The sequence below is a fragment of the Echinops telfairi genome, unplaced genomic scaffold (assembly GCF_000313985.2).
Source record: "Echinops telfairi isolate 266 unplaced genomic scaffold, ASM31398v2 ScPeMD7_443;HRSCAF=831, whole genome shotgun sequence".
In the NCBI taxonomy this organism is placed as follows: Eukaryota; Metazoa; Chordata; class Mammalia; order Afrosoricida; family Tenrecidae; genus Echinops; species Echinops telfairi.
The window spans coordinates 77,224,294-77,241,940 of NW_022104341.1; the positions used below are offsets into that span (position 1 = coordinate 77,224,294).

General features: G+C 38.1%; 1 protein-coding gene and 1 pseudogene across 1 annotated transcript in view; one reads left to right on the forward strand and one right to left on the reverse strand.

Annotated features, from left to right (window-relative positions):
* Window positions 1-17,647, forward strand: part of FAF1 (Fas associated factor 1) — a 525,932-nt gene that overhangs the window by 325,225 nt on the left and 183,060 nt on the right. The window contains exon 9 of the mRNA XM_004699438.3: window positions 13,057-13,152. Within this exon, the coding sequence (XP_004699495.1) occupies window positions 13,057-13,152 (96 nt within the window). The remainder of the gene's footprint in view (window positions 1-13,056; window positions 13,153-17,647) is intronic.
* LOC101648222 lies at window positions 3,294-4,513 on the reverse strand (annotated as a pseudogene).

Consider the following 17,647-nt stretch of genomic DNA (forward strand, 5'->3'; position numbering starts at 1 on the left):
CCTGCCCCCCCGTGCTGTTCTGTTGCACGCCCTTAGTGTTTTGCCTCGGTGAGGTGGGGTCATATCAGCCGCAATTCCCATACTGTGTCTCTAGTGTTGTCCCCGTAGGGCTATGGGTCAGTGAAGGATGTCATGACTCCTAGTGGGGCCGGCCATATGGTCCTCTCTGTGCATTGGTTGCTCTGAGCATGGATATCGTCCTCAAGGCATGGTGGACCAGGATGTGCTTCACTCTTGTCTTCCTCCCTCTTCATTTGCTCCTGTGTGCTCTGATCAGACATGTCCCTCTCCCTGAGCTGTAGCTTCAGTGCTGTCCTCTGAAGTAAATTCTTCTGGGTGGAGGGACTGCTGTCCACATAGTTGGGATTGGGGCTGCCCCCTCAGACCTCTCTACTAGTTCCCTGCTCCATGCCAGGGTGTTGCATTCACATCTTGGAGCACCAGATTGAAGTCTGGTCCCCCTTTCCCTGTGGAGATATAAACCATACCCTCCCCTTGGGTGGGTTAGTGATATTGGGCACTTCTTTATCACTCTGTGTCATAATCTGGTTTCAGGAGCTGAAATGCTAGAAAATATTTATTTTATTATTTTTTAAATCATTTTATTGGGGCTCATACAATTCATCACAATCCATACATACATCAATTGTGTAAAGCACACTTATACATTTGTTGCGCTCACCATTCTCAAATTTCGCTTTCCTCGGGTTCCTGGCATTAGCTCCTCGTTTTCCTTTTTCCCCTCCCCCTGAAAATATTTATTTTAAGTAATAACTTGTGTTGAGCAACTGCTTTGCTAGGAAAAACTCAAGATAATCTTGGGTCGGTCAGAGATAGCATGACGGAGGATAATCATAATGTAGAAAAGTAACATCAGATGGTTCGCCTACTGTTTAAGAGCCTCACCCAACTAAATGTACTCCCATCAAGTTGATTCCATCTCATAGCACCTCTGTTGACAGAGCCGAACCACCCCTCTGAGGCTATAAACCCTCAAGGGAGCAGAAAGCTTTGTCGTTCTCCTGTGGAGCGGCTGATGGGTTTGAGGCACTGACTTTGTGGTTAGCAAGTCAGACATATATAAATTGTAACTTTACTTGGGTTTAGTACCTTATTTTTTGTTTTTTAAAGATAAAGGTAGTAATTATTAGAATTTTGCAGCTGATTATAACATCTATAAAGAAGATGGTTGATGTTTAGTAGGAAGAACTATTTTTGTAGTCAAGAGCACATAAACTGTTTCATTAAGATGTGAGACTTGGAGCAAACAACGTTACCTCTCTACGCCTCACTTTCTTTCCTTGATAATTGGGAGGATTAGACTAAAAATATGTGTGGTGAAATGGCCTTTCATTTAGACTCTATTGGGGAGGATAGGAGTGTTGATAGAAGTTGAAAAGTTAAAAAACTGCTTAAACTTTCTCTGGAATTCTTTTTTAACTAACAGGGTGTGCTAGGGAGGTCGTAAGATGGAAATGGCTTTAAGATCTGTGGTCTCTTAGTTAGAAACTAGGGAATTCTAAGGACAGTGCCAATTATTTTAACCATTCCAACCATTCTAAAATCAAGCCATCCTTGTTTCTTTCAACTCTGCCTATTTATATGGTAACATTCATGTTTATGTGCACAGCAGAAAGCCTCAGAATTTGTTACTGTTGGTGTTTATTTCATCAAACCATACCCACTTACCAAATCAATTGAGTACACAGCAAGGCAAGACAGAGAACCTTTTTTGAGCTATTTATGTAGTAGTTTTGTAGATAATTGGTCATGACCTGCATATCTCTTTTAGTATTCCATTGGTTCCAGAATATTATTAGTCACTTCCTTTATAACAGTGTGCTTTCTTATGAGGTGACTAAACTGCTATTTAACCCTGCTACAAAAATGTGGCAGTGGGCTAGTCCAGACAAGTGAATGTGCACTTGGTAACTAGCATTCTTAATAAGCTTGCTTCAGCCTGCCACAAATGAAAGCTCTGTGACTTATTTAGCACGTAAGTGATTTAAAAATTAAAAAAGAAAAGAAACACAGCTTGGATTGCATATAGTAGGCTTTTTCTGATTTGCATTCTGGTTGGCAGTAATTGAAACTTCAGTCTCACGATTTAGTTTGGCTTAAAGCTAGCCCAGTAATCTGTCCAGCTGAGCAGGGATCATCTGAAATTTTTAAAAAGATGATCTAGCAGTCATCTTCAGGACTCTCTCTTCTTAAAAGGCTTTGTGTTGGCAATGTGATATGGGAAACAGGTTATAGACTACGTAGATGATGTGGTTTGCCACTTGTGAGTTGATTGACCTTGGACAAATCTTTTTTTTTTTTAATCATTTATTGGGGGCTTGTACAACTCTTATCATAATCTATACATGCGTCCATTGTGTCAAGCACATTGGTACATTTGTTGCCATCATCATTCTCAAAAAGACAAGTCTTACTTATCTCGTGCTGCTGTAACAGTAATACCACAGTAGGGTGATTTTTAAGAAACAAATAACTTTTCTCATAGATAAGGCTAGAAATCCTAAATCAGGGTGCCAGTTTTAGGAGAAGGTTTTCTCGCTCTCAGCCATGGAGAGGGCTTTGTCTCTGAGCTGTTGGACATTCCACTTGTGACTTGATGCTTCTTCCTAATCTTTGTTTCTTAGTTTGCTTGTTGAATCTCTTTTATATCTCAAAAGAGATTGATTCAAAATATACCCTACACTAAGCCTGGCTCATTAACATAATAACAAAGACAACCCGTTCCCTAATGGGATTATAACCACAGGCATTCAGGTCAATTTTAAATACATATTTTGGGTGGATTCAGTTAACCCCATAACCACATCTGTTCTATGTTGTACAAAATAATGATAATCTTAAATTTATAGAAATGTCATATACTACTATAAATTCAAACTCACTGCCTTCAAGTTAATTCCAACTCAGAGATCCTATAGGACTTGGTAGAAACACCCTTGTTAAAGTTTCTGAGACTGTATCTTTTTTTTAAAAGACATTTATTAAGCGTCATGATCAGATTATTACATTTAGCAATCACCAGCATGGGTGCAAAAAAAAGAAAAAGAAAAACTACATTAAAACCCCTTGTTGGACTAGTTTACACTTTCCACAGAACAGAAACTAAAATAACCTATACAATTAGTCACAAATACAGTCCTCAAGTTCTTTTGCCCATACACGAGTATTGTCTAAAACATGTCTTCTTTGGAGCAGCTAGTCCCTTGCCCCCACTGTGCTTGGCTGCGTTCACAAATCTGTTGTCACCTGTAGCTTCCCTGTCACCTCTCTGGCTCTCCTGCTAAGCTTTGTTTCCTGTTGAACAATATGGAATAAAGTTGTTAATCTAAACATATCAAGACTCAAGGCTACAATCCAACAGCAAGTTGTTTCCCACAATTTTGCTCTTCTGAACATTAACTTAGTAGCCACAATTAAACTGCAATTACGTTAACTATGTTACACTGCTCAGCTGCATTAGGGTTACTAGGTTTTTTAGCAATTACAAAATCTAAGTCAAACCAAGAGAAAGGTGCTCACTTACCTGGTAGTCATTTAAAATCTTCTGCCACTGCCATAACTACTGCTACTGTTTGAGCCACCATAGCCACCTTGGTTTCGTGGTTTGGCAAAAGTATTGACCTCCACCACCGTAAGGCCAGAACTTCTGCCTCCAAAGTTCCCTCCCTTCATTGGTCCAAAATTGGAAGATTGTTGTAGTTGCCAAAATCACTAGCTTCCACCACCTCCAAAGTTGCTTCCATCATTACCAAATCCATTCTAACCATCCCCACTGCCGCCATATCCACCACCACCGCGGCTGCCACCGAAGCCACCACGTCCACTGAAGTTTCCGCCCCAACCAAAGTTTCCAGAACCGCTTCGACCTCTTTGGCTGGAGGAGGCACTGACCATCTCTTGCTTCGACAGGGATTTTCATACTTCACAGTTGTAGCCATTCACAGTGTGGTATTTTTGAATGACAGTCTTATCTACGTACGGAGTCATGGTCATCAAAAGTCACAAAAGCAAAGCCTCTCTTCTTGCCACTGCCTTAATCAGTCATGATTTCAATCACTTCAATTTTCCCATAGTGCTCGAAGTACTCTCATAGGTGGTGCTCTTCAGGGTCTTCTTCGATGCCACCGACAAAGATCTTTTTCACCATGAAGCAGGCGCCTGGTCTTTGCGAGTCTTCTCATGGGTTCCATGACTCTACCTTGTGTGGCTGCATCCACCTCCTCCACAGTGGAGTAGGGACAGACCTACAGCCTCTGGAGCGCTTGGTGTTTGGATCTCTCATCACCACACAGTCCATAAGGGCCCCCATGGCTCACAATGGCTCCGCAGACTCATCTGCTGTTTCATGTTTGGATCTCTCATCACCACACAGTCCATAAGGGCCCCCATGGCTCACAATGGCTCCGCAGACTCATCTGCTGTTTCAAAGCTCAGTCCTCCGATACAGTTTCCGCAGCTGTTCGGGCTCCTCAGGAGACTCTGACTTCGACATGACGGCGGTGGGGAGAAAAGGCCCAAACGATGCTTCCTCTGCAGCGTTCACAGCAGAAAGCTTTTTTTTTTTTAAATCGTTTTATTAGGGGCTCATACAACTCATCACAATCCATACATACATCAATTGTGTAAAGCACATTTGTACATTCATTGCCCTCATCATTCTCAAAACATTTGCTCTCCACCTAAGCCCCTGGCATCAGCTCCTCACTTTTCCCCTTCCTCCCTGCTCCCTCCTCCCTCATCAACCCTTGGTAATCTATAAATTATTATTTTGTCATATCTTGCCCTGTCCGACGTCTCTCTTTACCCACTTTTCTTTTGTCTGTTCGCCAGAGAGAAGGTTATATGTCGATCCTTGTAATCAGTTCACCCTTTCCAACCCACCCTCCCTCCACCCTGCCAGTATCTCCACTCACACCACTGGTCCTGAAGGGATCATCTGCCCTGGATTGAGATTGTATCTTTTCATGACTATAAAAGCCTCCTCTTTTTCCCACCAAGTGCCTGATGGTTTTAAACTGCTAACCTTGAGATTAGCAGCCCAACGTATTGCCCACCGTGCCACCCAAACTCCTTAACACTTGATATAGTGCTGAGAATTTGATGGTTTCCAGGAGTAGCTATTTTAATTAAACCAAAGCGAGTTATGTTTATCAAACCATAAGACAACATGTAGCAAAACTGAACTTACTGCCATCAAGTCAATGCCAACTCATGTCAACCCCATATATTGCAGAATAGAACTGCTCCATCGGATTTTCATGGCTGTAAAATATACATAGGAAATTGTGAGACTTTTCTTCTGAGGTGTCATTGAGTGGATTTGATCTGTCAACTTCAGGGTAGTAGTCAAATGCAAACTGTTTGTGCCACCCAGAGACCTAAGAGACAACATATGAGAGAGCTTCAAAGAGTTCATGGAGAGATTCCATTAACTTTCTATTTCTTCCATAAACATTTTAAAAATGTATTATTGATAACTTTTAAAACCTTTTTCAGTGGTTTTCCTGAAGTTTATAATATTCTTTTTTTTTTTAATTATGAATTGGGTGGTTTACCGAGCAGACCTTTAGTTTTACATTCAGCAATACATACACATTTTGTTTCAACTCATCTATTGCAGTCTCCTCAATTTATCATCACTTAATTCATTTTTGCCTTGTGGTTTCTGTTTCTATTCCTTGTCCTCTTCTAACCCTCTGAATTTTTTATTAGGTTAAGTGCTGTCCTTTAGGTTTTAAATGACTGATTATTCCGTTCCAGACCTGACTGATGACTAAAGAGCCAACCAGTGTTCTCTTTTATTCCAAGAACTTTGTGAAGTATATACTTACCTTACCCATTGCCATCGAATTAATTCCATTGCATTACATGGTAGTTATTTGAGTACGTACATTTAAAATGGCTCTGAAATATGCCGCCTGAGTCTGAATTTTAGCTCAAAAACTCAATACCCATATGACCTTGAGCACATTTCTTAATCCTAGTCTTTAAAATAATTCCTATCTGGTGAGCTTATTATGAAAATTAGTGGGGATAAGACATATAAAACAATTTGTATTATATCAGTGTGTATATTAAGCTTTCAACAACAATTAGTATTAAGATATTTTAAAATTCTCAGTTTCATGGGGTATGTAAATGTATGTTAAACCATCGGATATACATTGTAAAATGTGTGCAATTCTGTGCCATTTATACCTCAGTGAACCAATGTTTAGTACTGTTTATATATATTTATATCTTCTTAGTGCAGCAATGATTATATTTAATCTTGATGCCCAGTAGCATCCCCAACCCTGGATGGAATTAATGATGATAGTCTCTTGTCAGAATAATGACAAGTGTGAAATGTGGTATTTTAAAAAATAGAACTTTCCATCTTAGTTCTTTCTATGGAACCATATTTTATAAACATATAAATACATATATGGATAAAAATATTAAAGCTATAATATCAAGATTTTTTGGTTGTATTATTGAGCATGTTATATTTAGGGCAAGAAGGCTTGACTCCATCTTCTTAATATCATATTTAAAATAGTCTTTGTAGAGGTGGAAGGATCTGGGACAGCATTCATGTGACCCACATTGTACAAAACAGCATATTAAGGCTCCAGATAACTGGCCCCAAGTCCTTTAACTCAGGTCTCCTAACTTCTAGTCCATTACTCTTAAAGTGCCTTTGTCTTTGCTGTTAATAACACAGCTGCGTATTTAAAAGAGATCTAAATTTGATTGTAAAAGAACTGAGTCATATTTAAAAAGATATTTAAAAAGAAAGCAGTATTAATAAGTACCTTATAAATACCTAAGGGCCATGCTTAAAATAATAATAATAAATGACTTACCAGAGGTAGCCACTGATAATGGTTTACAGAATATCTATTTTGTACATTGTCCTAATATTTTTTGTTTTAATAAATAAAACATTAATAAAGAAGACACTATATACTTTCAAGTAATTTCAGGTATCTTTTCAAATATTCTTCTTTGATATTAAACCAGGACTCGACAAGTGGTACTTTCTTAGAGGCAAATTTCAATGTGAAATCTTAAGACCAGTTTGCATTTTATTGTATAATAAGATCCATTGATTTGGCTTATACTTTGAATATATAGTTTGCCCATATGTGCTTTATGACATCATGAAGTGTTCATTTAGAGAATATTTCTTTTTGAATTATACACCTTTTTCCATTGTTGGCACATTTCATTATATGTTATAAAATGTGACATCTGCTAATCTCAACAATGATCTCACCAGAAAAGTCTTAAAGTGTTGGGAAACTTTGGAGTTCATAATAGCAGATCATTTTCCAAAATTATAATTTCTACTTGAAGAATAGATTTTATTAATGACATTTAGCACTGCCAGTCATGGCCCTAGGAGTAGCAGGCAGCCTTCATTCATTTTGAGAAAATCCCTGCCAAATCCTCCAATCTGAATAACCATAGTTTCTGTCGGTCATTTAAGTAGCAGTAGTATTCTAATGCAGCACACAGCTCAAACAATTACACAGGACTTTGTTATCAAGAAAACCACCATACATTGAAATGCAGCAGGAGGGCTTTTAGCTTATTTTCCTTTAAGACATGTACTCAAGAGTCAAGATTTAATTAAAGGTAATATTTTTTATCTAGGACATTCTTAAACGAAACTGGCATTTTCACATCAAGTACAGGCATAGTTTGGTGCCACTACCTTAATTTATGCTGAGGTGCCAACAGTTTTACCTATTATTGCTTTTTCACCTTGAGTGCAAGACATTGAGGGAGCCTCAGAAAACTTATGTGTAAAAATGCCATTACCTTTTCATTCAATTTTTCTCTGAATTTTTGAAGCCCCTTTGTACAAAGGAAAGTTTTTAAAAATTGCTATGTTTGAAACTTTTAATATAAAAAAATGTCAAAATGTGAAGCTATTGTTTCTCAACATAACCTCCTTCTATATACATCTGAACTTGGTATTTCCATCTCTCTAACCCTTTCCGAAGAATTCTGCACTCTTCAATGTGCTGTTGTTGTTGTGGGGTACTATCAAGTCTTTTTGATTCATAGCGACCTATACACAACAGAACAGAACGAAATACTGCCCTGTCCTGTGCCATATTCAATATTGTTGTTGTATTTGAGCCCATTGTTGCAACCACTTCTATCAGTCCATCTTGTCAAGGGTTCTTCCTTTTTTTCACTGACCTTCTACTTTACCAGGCATAATATACTGTGTCAGGGACCAATCTCTCCTGATAATAAAGTGCTCTGGAATTCACATTCTTCTCAAGGCTACACATAGTTTGCTATGGTTCACACGGTCAAATGATTTGGCATAGTCAATAAACCACAAGTAAGCATCTTTTGGGGATTCTTTGCTTTCAGCCAAGATCCATCTAACATCAGCAATGATATCTCTTATCCATGTCCTTTTCTGAATCCAGCCTGAATTTCTAGCAGCTCCCTGTCACTGGATTGTTGCAACAATTGTTGGATGATCTCAGCAAAGTTTTACTTGCATTTGATATCCGTGATAGTGCTCTGTAATTTGCATGTTCTGTTGGGTCATCTTTGTTTGGAATGGGTACATATACTGATCTCTTCTAGTCAGTTGATCAGGTAGTCATCTGCCAGTAAGTGCTTCCAATGTGTCTTCAGCTTGGTTAAACATTCTTTTTTTAAAAAATTATTTTATTGGGGGCTCGTACAATTCTTACCACAATCCATACATATGTCCATGTGTCAAGCACATATGTACATTTGTTGCCCTCATCGTTCTCAAAACATTTGCCTTCTACTTTAGTCCTTAAATATCAGTTGTTCATTTTCCCCCTCCCTCCCCCCCTCCCTCATTCATCAATTATTATGGTTTTGTCATAAGTTACACTGTCCGACGTCTCCCTCCACCCTCTTCTCTGCTGTCCATCCCCTTGGTTAAACATTCTAACTGGTAATTTATCAAATCCTAGAGCTTTTATTTGGGGCGGGGGAGGGGTGGTGGTTCAGAAGTGGTTAATCCATTCAGTTCAGATTGAACTGCTACCTTTGATTCTATATAATATGCTACTTCTTGAAATGGTTGAGTTCTTTTTGGTACAGTGATTGTGTAATACTTCCATCCTCTTTTGATGCTCCCTGCAGTGCTCAATGTTTTATCCATAGAATCTTTCAATATTGAAATTTGAGGCTTGAAATTTTCTCTTTAGTTCTTTCACTTTAAGATACGCTGTTAGTCTGGGTACTTTCCAGAAACAAATCCACAGAAACTTATGTATAAGAGAGAGTTTTATATAAAGGTTAAGTGCGCATCAAGAAAACATCCCAATCCAGTGCTGACCAAGCCCACAAGTCCAACACTAACCCATTAACCCATATTTCCAGCACCAATCCACAAAGTCCTCCTCCATCTTACAAAACAGAGGCAATGACGCCGACTTCAGGAGGAAAGCCGAGTCAGTGAATGTGTAAGCATCTCAGCGCTGGCAGGGGTCTCCTTCATAATTCATCAATTATTATGGTTTTGTCATAAGTTACACTGTTACTTATACACTGATAAAACATTGAGCACTGCAGGGAGCATCAAAAGAAGATGGAAGTATTACACAATCATTGTACCAAAAAGAACTCAACCATTTTAAGAAGTAGCATATTATATAGAATCAAAGGTAGCAGTTACTCCAGTGCCCAGGGCTGCATCGGGGTAGGTCCATGTGGCTTCTCCTCAGGGATATCTTGCAGGAAGTGACCCTTGCCAGATAAAGCAGGGAACTGGCTAAGGCAACTGCACCCTGGTCAGAACATCAGAAAACAAGAGACCCGAGAACTAGAAAGCCGAGGCTTACTGAGCCTTTTATCCCTACGCCCTTCAATTAACCCCACATGTGTTTATTGGCCAGGTTGGCACAATAAACTAACTACCTCATATGCTGAGTATATCTTCTTCCTTTTTGGTTTTGTAATTCTAGATCTTTGCATATTTCATTATATTACACCACTATCTGATTAAGAAAACTGAAGTATAGAAATGCCAAGTGATTTTGCTCATAGTTGTTGAGTTATTGAGTGGTTTAGCTAGACTGGAACCTTAGTCTTCTGACTTCAATATATTTTATAAAACTTTAGATTATGGGTCACATTTATAAATTTACGTTAGCCCTTCTTGAAGTCACTCTCTTAGTGGTTGGTATTATTGTAGTTCCTAGGAGTTTCCAGCCCTACAGAGACTGACTTTGTAGGGATTTATCACCATCTTTTACTTTTACCTTTCTTGTCTCCCAACTGACATGCTACCTTAGAACAGACATTATGTGTTTTATTTACACAATGCCTGTCACATAGTAACTTAGAAATTTCTGAAGGAAAAAAAATTTCTGACCCTTTAATTTCTTCAGCAAGATGTTATCAGTAGGATTTGAAATAGAGACCCATTTGATCAGTTCTATACTAGAGGAATTCCTTGACCACTGTGTTCTTATCCTTAGGAATTATTAGTAGCTCAGGAAGGTTAGGAGCTTTGGTGGCTCAACAGTTAGGTGCTTGACTGCACCCTAAAAGGTTGGCATTTTGAACCTACCAAAAGCTCTATGGGAGAAGACTTAGCAACCTATTTGCATAAAGATGTTAGTCTAGAAAACCCTAGGTGGCAGTTCTGCTCCACTGTATGCGGTCACTAAGAATAGGAACTACAGTAACTGGATTGCACACAACAGCAACAAAACATGAAGAAGCTTAATGTTGTTGATTGTGGAGACAAGCTCATTAAGGCTCCCCCTTACAGTACTGCCTTTGTTTAGTGGGCATCTTGCTCTAGCGCCTTCCTTTTCACTTACTTGACTATATTTAAAGGTAGTCTCTTAAACACTGTCTCTTCTCTTGGACCTAAAAATGATGATCTTCGGAATGATCACAGCTTTTCTACCTGTTGCAGTGCAGTTTCAAAGCCAGTTTTTATTTACTTTTCACATTTAATCCTTAAAAGAAAAACCTGAACTAGTCAGGGATTACTCACTCTAATCAATTAATGAGAAACACTGGTTTAGAAAAGCGAACTGACTTAAAAATCAAGCGGCTAGGCAACACTTGCATTGAGATCTTCTGACTCCTGGTCCAGGTTTCACTGCTTCTGATTATCAGCAACATTTACCACGATTACTCTTTCTTTACCAGAGGATTTCTTTACCAGGGATGAGAAAGACTTTTTCAAATAAAAAATATTATATAGGTAACATAGCTTATAATTTAGCCTGTGTTTTACATTCAATTTAACTCTTAATTTTGTCGTGTTGTATTGAAATGAAATATATTAAGATCAAGTTGATAAGTGATGAATATGACTGAATTAGAATGACAGGATTGATGCAGTTTTGTTTTCATTTATTAATCAGATCTTCTCACCTTAGTAAAATACAAAGTCAAAGAATCTAGATGCAAAAAAACACACAAACCCTTCTAACCTAACTAAAAGAAAAATATCATAATCAAACTTTCTATAAGCACATAAGATTTTTCTGAAATCTATATTTCAGCATATAACTCACATTATTAAAACTACCTAGATAGTTCTTTGAAAATTTCACTTTCCATTTGAATATTTGTCTGCAGTTAGTTATGCCTAACCCAATCCTGGTACTTATGAATACCCTGTTTTATTTCTAACAATAAGAAAGCTTTATTTTGTATCATCATTGCATTCAGTACATATATTTGAAATTTAATTAGTACCAAAGAGAAACCCCTATTTTGAAATTCAATTTTGTTTTAAATTACTTATGTAGATAAAAGTGACATAAACTACAGATAACATGTACAAATGCCAGTTGTCAAAATAATGGGAAAATAGAATTCCTGCTACAGAAAGTATTATATACAGCAGGTACTATAAACCCCCAAAAGACAAACTTGACTTAATCTTGACACAGCAACCCTACATAGAATCAACCCTACATAGAATTTCACAGACTAAATCTTTATTGGGACAGACAGCCTTAACTTTCCCCCATGGATCCGCTGGTGGGTTTGAACCACTGATATGAAGGTTAGTAGTACAACCTTTAGCCACTAGTGCCAACGGGTCTCCTTATTAAGTACTGTAATGCTGGTGTAATATTAAGTCTACCTTAAGTTGGAATTGACTCATGGCATCTAACCTCAACAGAGTTCTCAATAATTAAATATTGGCATATAATCTTGCTTCTTTAGACACTTGCTATTTTAAAAATTATACGTTTGTACCATAGTTTTTATAAGGTATACTCATTTTTAAAGCATATAAAATGTCTCTCTTTGAGAAATAAGATTCCTTTTCTTAGGAGGAAATAATTGATGTTCATAAAACTCAAACCTTACACAAATTTGCCTAAATTTAAAGCTCAAAAATCTTACTTAATATCTGACTTACTACACACTTTAATAAAGTAAATATGTTATCATTGTTTTGTCCAAGTTATGCAGATCCTTTGGGTAATGTTTTAGTTCATAGTGGTAAAAAGAACAAGAATTTAAATGTCTGTTTGCTAGACTATATTAAGTACATTAATAAAAGCATTATAGATATATAAACTTTAGCAATGATATGAAATTGTAACTTCATATTGATTAAATCACAAATGAGATTATTCTTATGTGCTTATGTTTTTCTAAATGATTTTATCAAGCACTTTCCCAAGTACCCCACATAGGATTTAGAGCACTGTTCTGGGAGTTTGTAAACTGAGGTACTGCTCTTCTAATCAGAAACGTAATAGCCAGACACACTGGAACAACAACAAAAATGTATGTAGCTTGTTTTACTGTAAGCTCTTTACAGTTTTCCGGAGCCCCCACTACTGTCTAATGAATCTTAGACTTGGCCACCATAAACAACCCTCACAGAAAGAATTTCAGCGTTGCAGATCCTCTCGGCCTGGTAAGGTTTCAAAGCTCAGGCTTCTCGAGTAAACTTTTAAAATCTAGCTTCAGAAGTAAAAGAAAGTATCTGAAAAGCACAATCCTTTTGGGTACCGTGGTTTCGTTTTAATTACAAATAATGGGTTCCTCTTTTCACAGATGTGTCTTGCTGAATCAGGCCTCTCTTACCCCTGTCATCGACTTACAGTGGGAAGAAGATCTTCCCCTACACAGACCCGGGAGCAGTCCGAGGAGGTAAGCCTGTTTGCCAGCTTTTCATTGAATAGAATTCCTATCCTCCACCCGTCTGCCCACTTCCTGTTCATTTTTATCTGCCACGGCAATAAATAGATAAAATAAATGTAGCGTGAATAAAGTCCCAGTAAATTCTTGAAAGCAGAAACTCTCCATGCAAGGCTATTCCTAATGTGCTCCCTCGTGTTCTCTTATTTTCATGTTGCAACAGATAGAATTCAAGTGGATTGGTTGGAATTATTTTTACTTAGGAGTATCAAGTTAACAGAGGAGCCCTAGTGGCATAGTAGTCACTGGTTGGATTGCTAACCTCAGGTTGACAGTTTGAAACCACCAGTCTCTCCCCAGGAGAAAGACGAGGCTTTCTTTTATTATTATTATTACTATTATTATTATTTTCTTTCTACTTGAGCCCTTGGTATCAGCTCCTCTTTTTTCCCCCTCCTCCTTACCCTCCCACCCTCGTTAACCCTTGATAAATTATAAATTATTGTTTTCCTTTCATACACCATCTGCTGTCTTCCTTCACCCATGTTTCTGTTGTGGGGGGTGGGAGTCGGGTTTACTACATCAATTCTTGGGGTTGGGAGGCTTTCTATTCCTGTAAAGATTTAGAGTTTGGGAAACCCACAGAGGTAGTTCTGCTCTGTCCTATAGCTATGAGTTGATATGAACTCAATGGTTGTACCTTTCTCTAGTTGACAAAGAGATTTTCTTTGTTGTTCAGTATCATTGAGTGCTTTTATTAGAATTGATCCTGAAGGACCATTAACTGTGAAACTGGCACTGTGATTGAGACTAGGTAACAAAGAACTACTTATACCCAGTGCTCAGAATCAAGTCAGCTATAGATGAATAAACTAAACTAGTAATGATGATAAAATGTAGTAAATGGTATTGCAACAGTGAACACAAGGTTCTATAGCAGCAGAGAGGAGCAGGCAGATAAGATTGTACATGATTTTTAGTTTATGCAATAGGAATGAAATAGTACAGAAAATCATCATTTACATCATTGTTTTTGAAAATATCACATAAATAAAAATTTTAGACATTCCAGTGAAACCTTTTTTCTTTTACCTTTATTCAAAACCTGATTGCACGTTTTTATTTAAAGTGACTACATATTTTGCATATTTGTTACGAAAGCTGCCACTGAATCTCTCCAACCCTAAGTTAAAAGTGTGTGAAGAAGTCACAGGGATACATAATTGAAGTCCTAGCCTATGACTGTCTGGTGAAAGTGATACTTTCCCAGCCTTCATTTTTAGCATATTTTAGAAATCCATAGAGAAGGAAGTGTTCTCCCTACTACACATACTGCTATGCTGTTTTCTCCAGCCTCTAAAAATGTTCATTTCCTTTTAAAATCCCATGCCATTTTTTCTGTGATATATCTTCTTAATCTTTATGGGAAAAAGCTAAACTAAACTGATGCTGAGGTTCGCTGCCTGGGGGAAATTGTTAGAAATAATTTATAGAACTGTTCCCTGTAGTATTTGGATGTAGTTTTTTAACAACTAAAGTGGGCTATGTTTCATTTCTTTAATGGATAGAATTACTAATATTAAGATACAGTCAACTACCTCCACTCAAAATTTCTAATTATTCTATACACCAAGACGTAGTAGGTACTATTCCATGTCTGTGTATCTTCTTCTGTCACATTGTGGATTAATTAGAGAAGCGGGTACATTGAGGTTAGGATTCTTTGGCAAACTTTAACACCTTCTTTGGGAATATCTTAGATTTTGATTTTCTAGAATGAGTCCTTTCATTTTTTTTCTTCCCGGGCCAACTGTAAATGCCACCTTCTCCAGGGACTGGTGAGAAATGAAAAAGAAGTTTTTGTGTTACCATGGAATTATTAAGCTGGAAGGAAATTTTTAGATCACTTGGCCCAACCTACCCTTACATACAACTCACCCTTCCATCCATTCATTCCTCCATTATTTGAGACATCTATTTAATATTTTCTATGAGCCAAACATGTTAGTTTCCATCTAGTTTGCATTGACATGGCAACCTTTGTACTAGCAACAAAACATCACTTGATCCTGGATCATCTTCAAAAATCATTGGTATATTTTAGTCTCTTTTTATGCCTATTGTGTCAATCCGACACATTGAGTGTTTTCATCATTTTACTTGGCCCTCTATTTTATTAAACATGATGGCCTTTTCTAGTGCATTTGTTGCCATCATCATTTTCTTTTTTTTTTAATCGTTTTATTAGGGGCTCATATAACTCTTATCACATTCCATACATACATCAATTGTATAAAGCGTATGTGTACATTCATTGCCCTCATCATTCTCAAAACTTTTTCCCCTCCCCTCCTCGCACCTCCTCCCTCATGAACCCTTGATAATTTATAAATTATTATTTTGTCATATCTTGCCCTGTCCGACGTCTCCCTTCACCCACTTTTCTGTTTGTCCATCCTCCAGGGAGGAGGTCACATGTAGATCCTTGTAATCAGTTTCCCCTTTCCAACCCACACTCCCTCTACAGATAATAATTTTTAGTGACTTTCTACTCCCATAAAGGGTTACTGTTTTGGAAGCTCACAGGGGCTGTTCTCCTATGGGGTAGCTACTAGTCATCACCAACTCAGTGACCATGACTGACCATGAGTGACCATGACTCTTATCAGATTGTTTTCTGCATACCAAAGGTTATAAATCTCTCCACTATCTTGATTGATATTGATAGTCCTTCTCAGATTCTTTGTTCTGCGCAGATACACTGATTCGGTAAAGTGATTGGATACTACCATTGCAAGCATTTTCCTATTTGAACCATATGGTATTTCTATGTTCTTTGAATGGCTGGCTACCTCTTGATCCATGGAGTGCTATTAAGTGTTTGGAAATTCTCATTCTTTGCAAAATTACCTATATATTGTTATGATCCACAGAGTAAAATTCCCTCACATAGACATTAAAACACATGTAAACATCTTTTCGGTATCTGATTTTGGCCAAGATCTTTGTGATTGCAATAGTGATATCCTTTGTTCTATGTTTGCCTCTGAATTTAAATATGGCTGCAATATTTTTTGGGTTTTTGTTTTCAGATTTTTTTCTAGCATGTAACATAAGATGCAGTCCTTCTGCCTAAAGAGTTCGCCTTTATAAGAGTCCCCCCAAATTATGAGTTGTATCTTATATTAAACAGAAATCTGTTGAGAGCTTCCATTTAGTGGTTCTCCTGATTTCTTCTGGTTCTAACCCTTCTCCATTTCCAGGTAATTACCTAATCACTATTAACTATTTTAAGCCGCGAGTTAGGAGAGAGGTATTTGTAGTTAAGTTCGGGCTTTCATTTTATGGACTATAGTATGTATCCTTCTTTAGCTTAGTGAGTTTTATGGTTTTACATTCTCTTTCTGGCCTTGAAATCAGAATTTTAAAAATTGTTTTATTCGGGGCTCATACAACTCTTATCACAATCCATGCATACTTCAATTGTGTAAAGCACATTTGTACATTCATTGCCCTCATCATTCTCAAAACATTTGCTCTCCACCTAAGCCCCTGGCACCAGCTCCTCATTTTTCCCCTCCCTCCTCGCCTCCCCCCTCCCTCATGAACCCTTGATAATTTATAAATTATTATTTTGTCATATCTTGCCCTATCTGACATCTCCCTTCACCCACTTTTCTATTGTCCGTCCCCCCAGGAGGAGGTCACATGTAGATCCCTGTAATCAGTTCCCCCTTTTTAACCCAGCCTCCCTCTACCCTCCCAGTATCGCCACTCACACCACTGGTCCTGAAGGGATCATCGCCCTGGATTCCCTGTGTTTACAGTTCCTATCTGTACCAGTGTACATCCTCTGGTCTAGCCAGACTTGCAAGGTAGAATTGGGATCATGATACTGAGAGGGGGGCAGAGGAAGCATTTAGGAACTTGAGGAAGGTTGTATTTTTCATTGCTGCTACATCATACCCTGACTGGCTTGTCTCCTCCCCCAAACCCTTCTGTAAGGGGATGTCCAGTGGCCTACAAATGGGCTTTGGGTCTCCACTCCACATTCCCCTCCTCGTTCACTATGGTAAGATTTTTTGTTCTGATGATACCTGATCCCTGATGCCTTTGACACCTTGTGATCACACCGGCTCTTGTGCTTCTTCTGTGTGGGCTTAGTTGCTTCTGAGATGGCTGCTTGTTTATCTTCAAGCCTTTAAGACCCCAGATGCTATATCTTTGGATAGCTGGGCACCATCAGCTTTCTTCGCTACATTTGCTTATGCACACATTTGTCTTCAGCAATCGTATCATGGAGGTGAGCACACAATGATATGATTTTTTTGTTCTTTAATGCCTGATAACTGATCCCTTTATCAGCTCGTGATCACACGGGCTGGTGTGCTTCTTACATGTGGGCTTTGTTGCTTCTGAGCTAGTTTATCTTCAAGCTTTTAAGACCCCAGAGGCTTTATCTGTTGATAGCCGGGCACCATCAGCTTTCTTCACCACATTTGCTTAT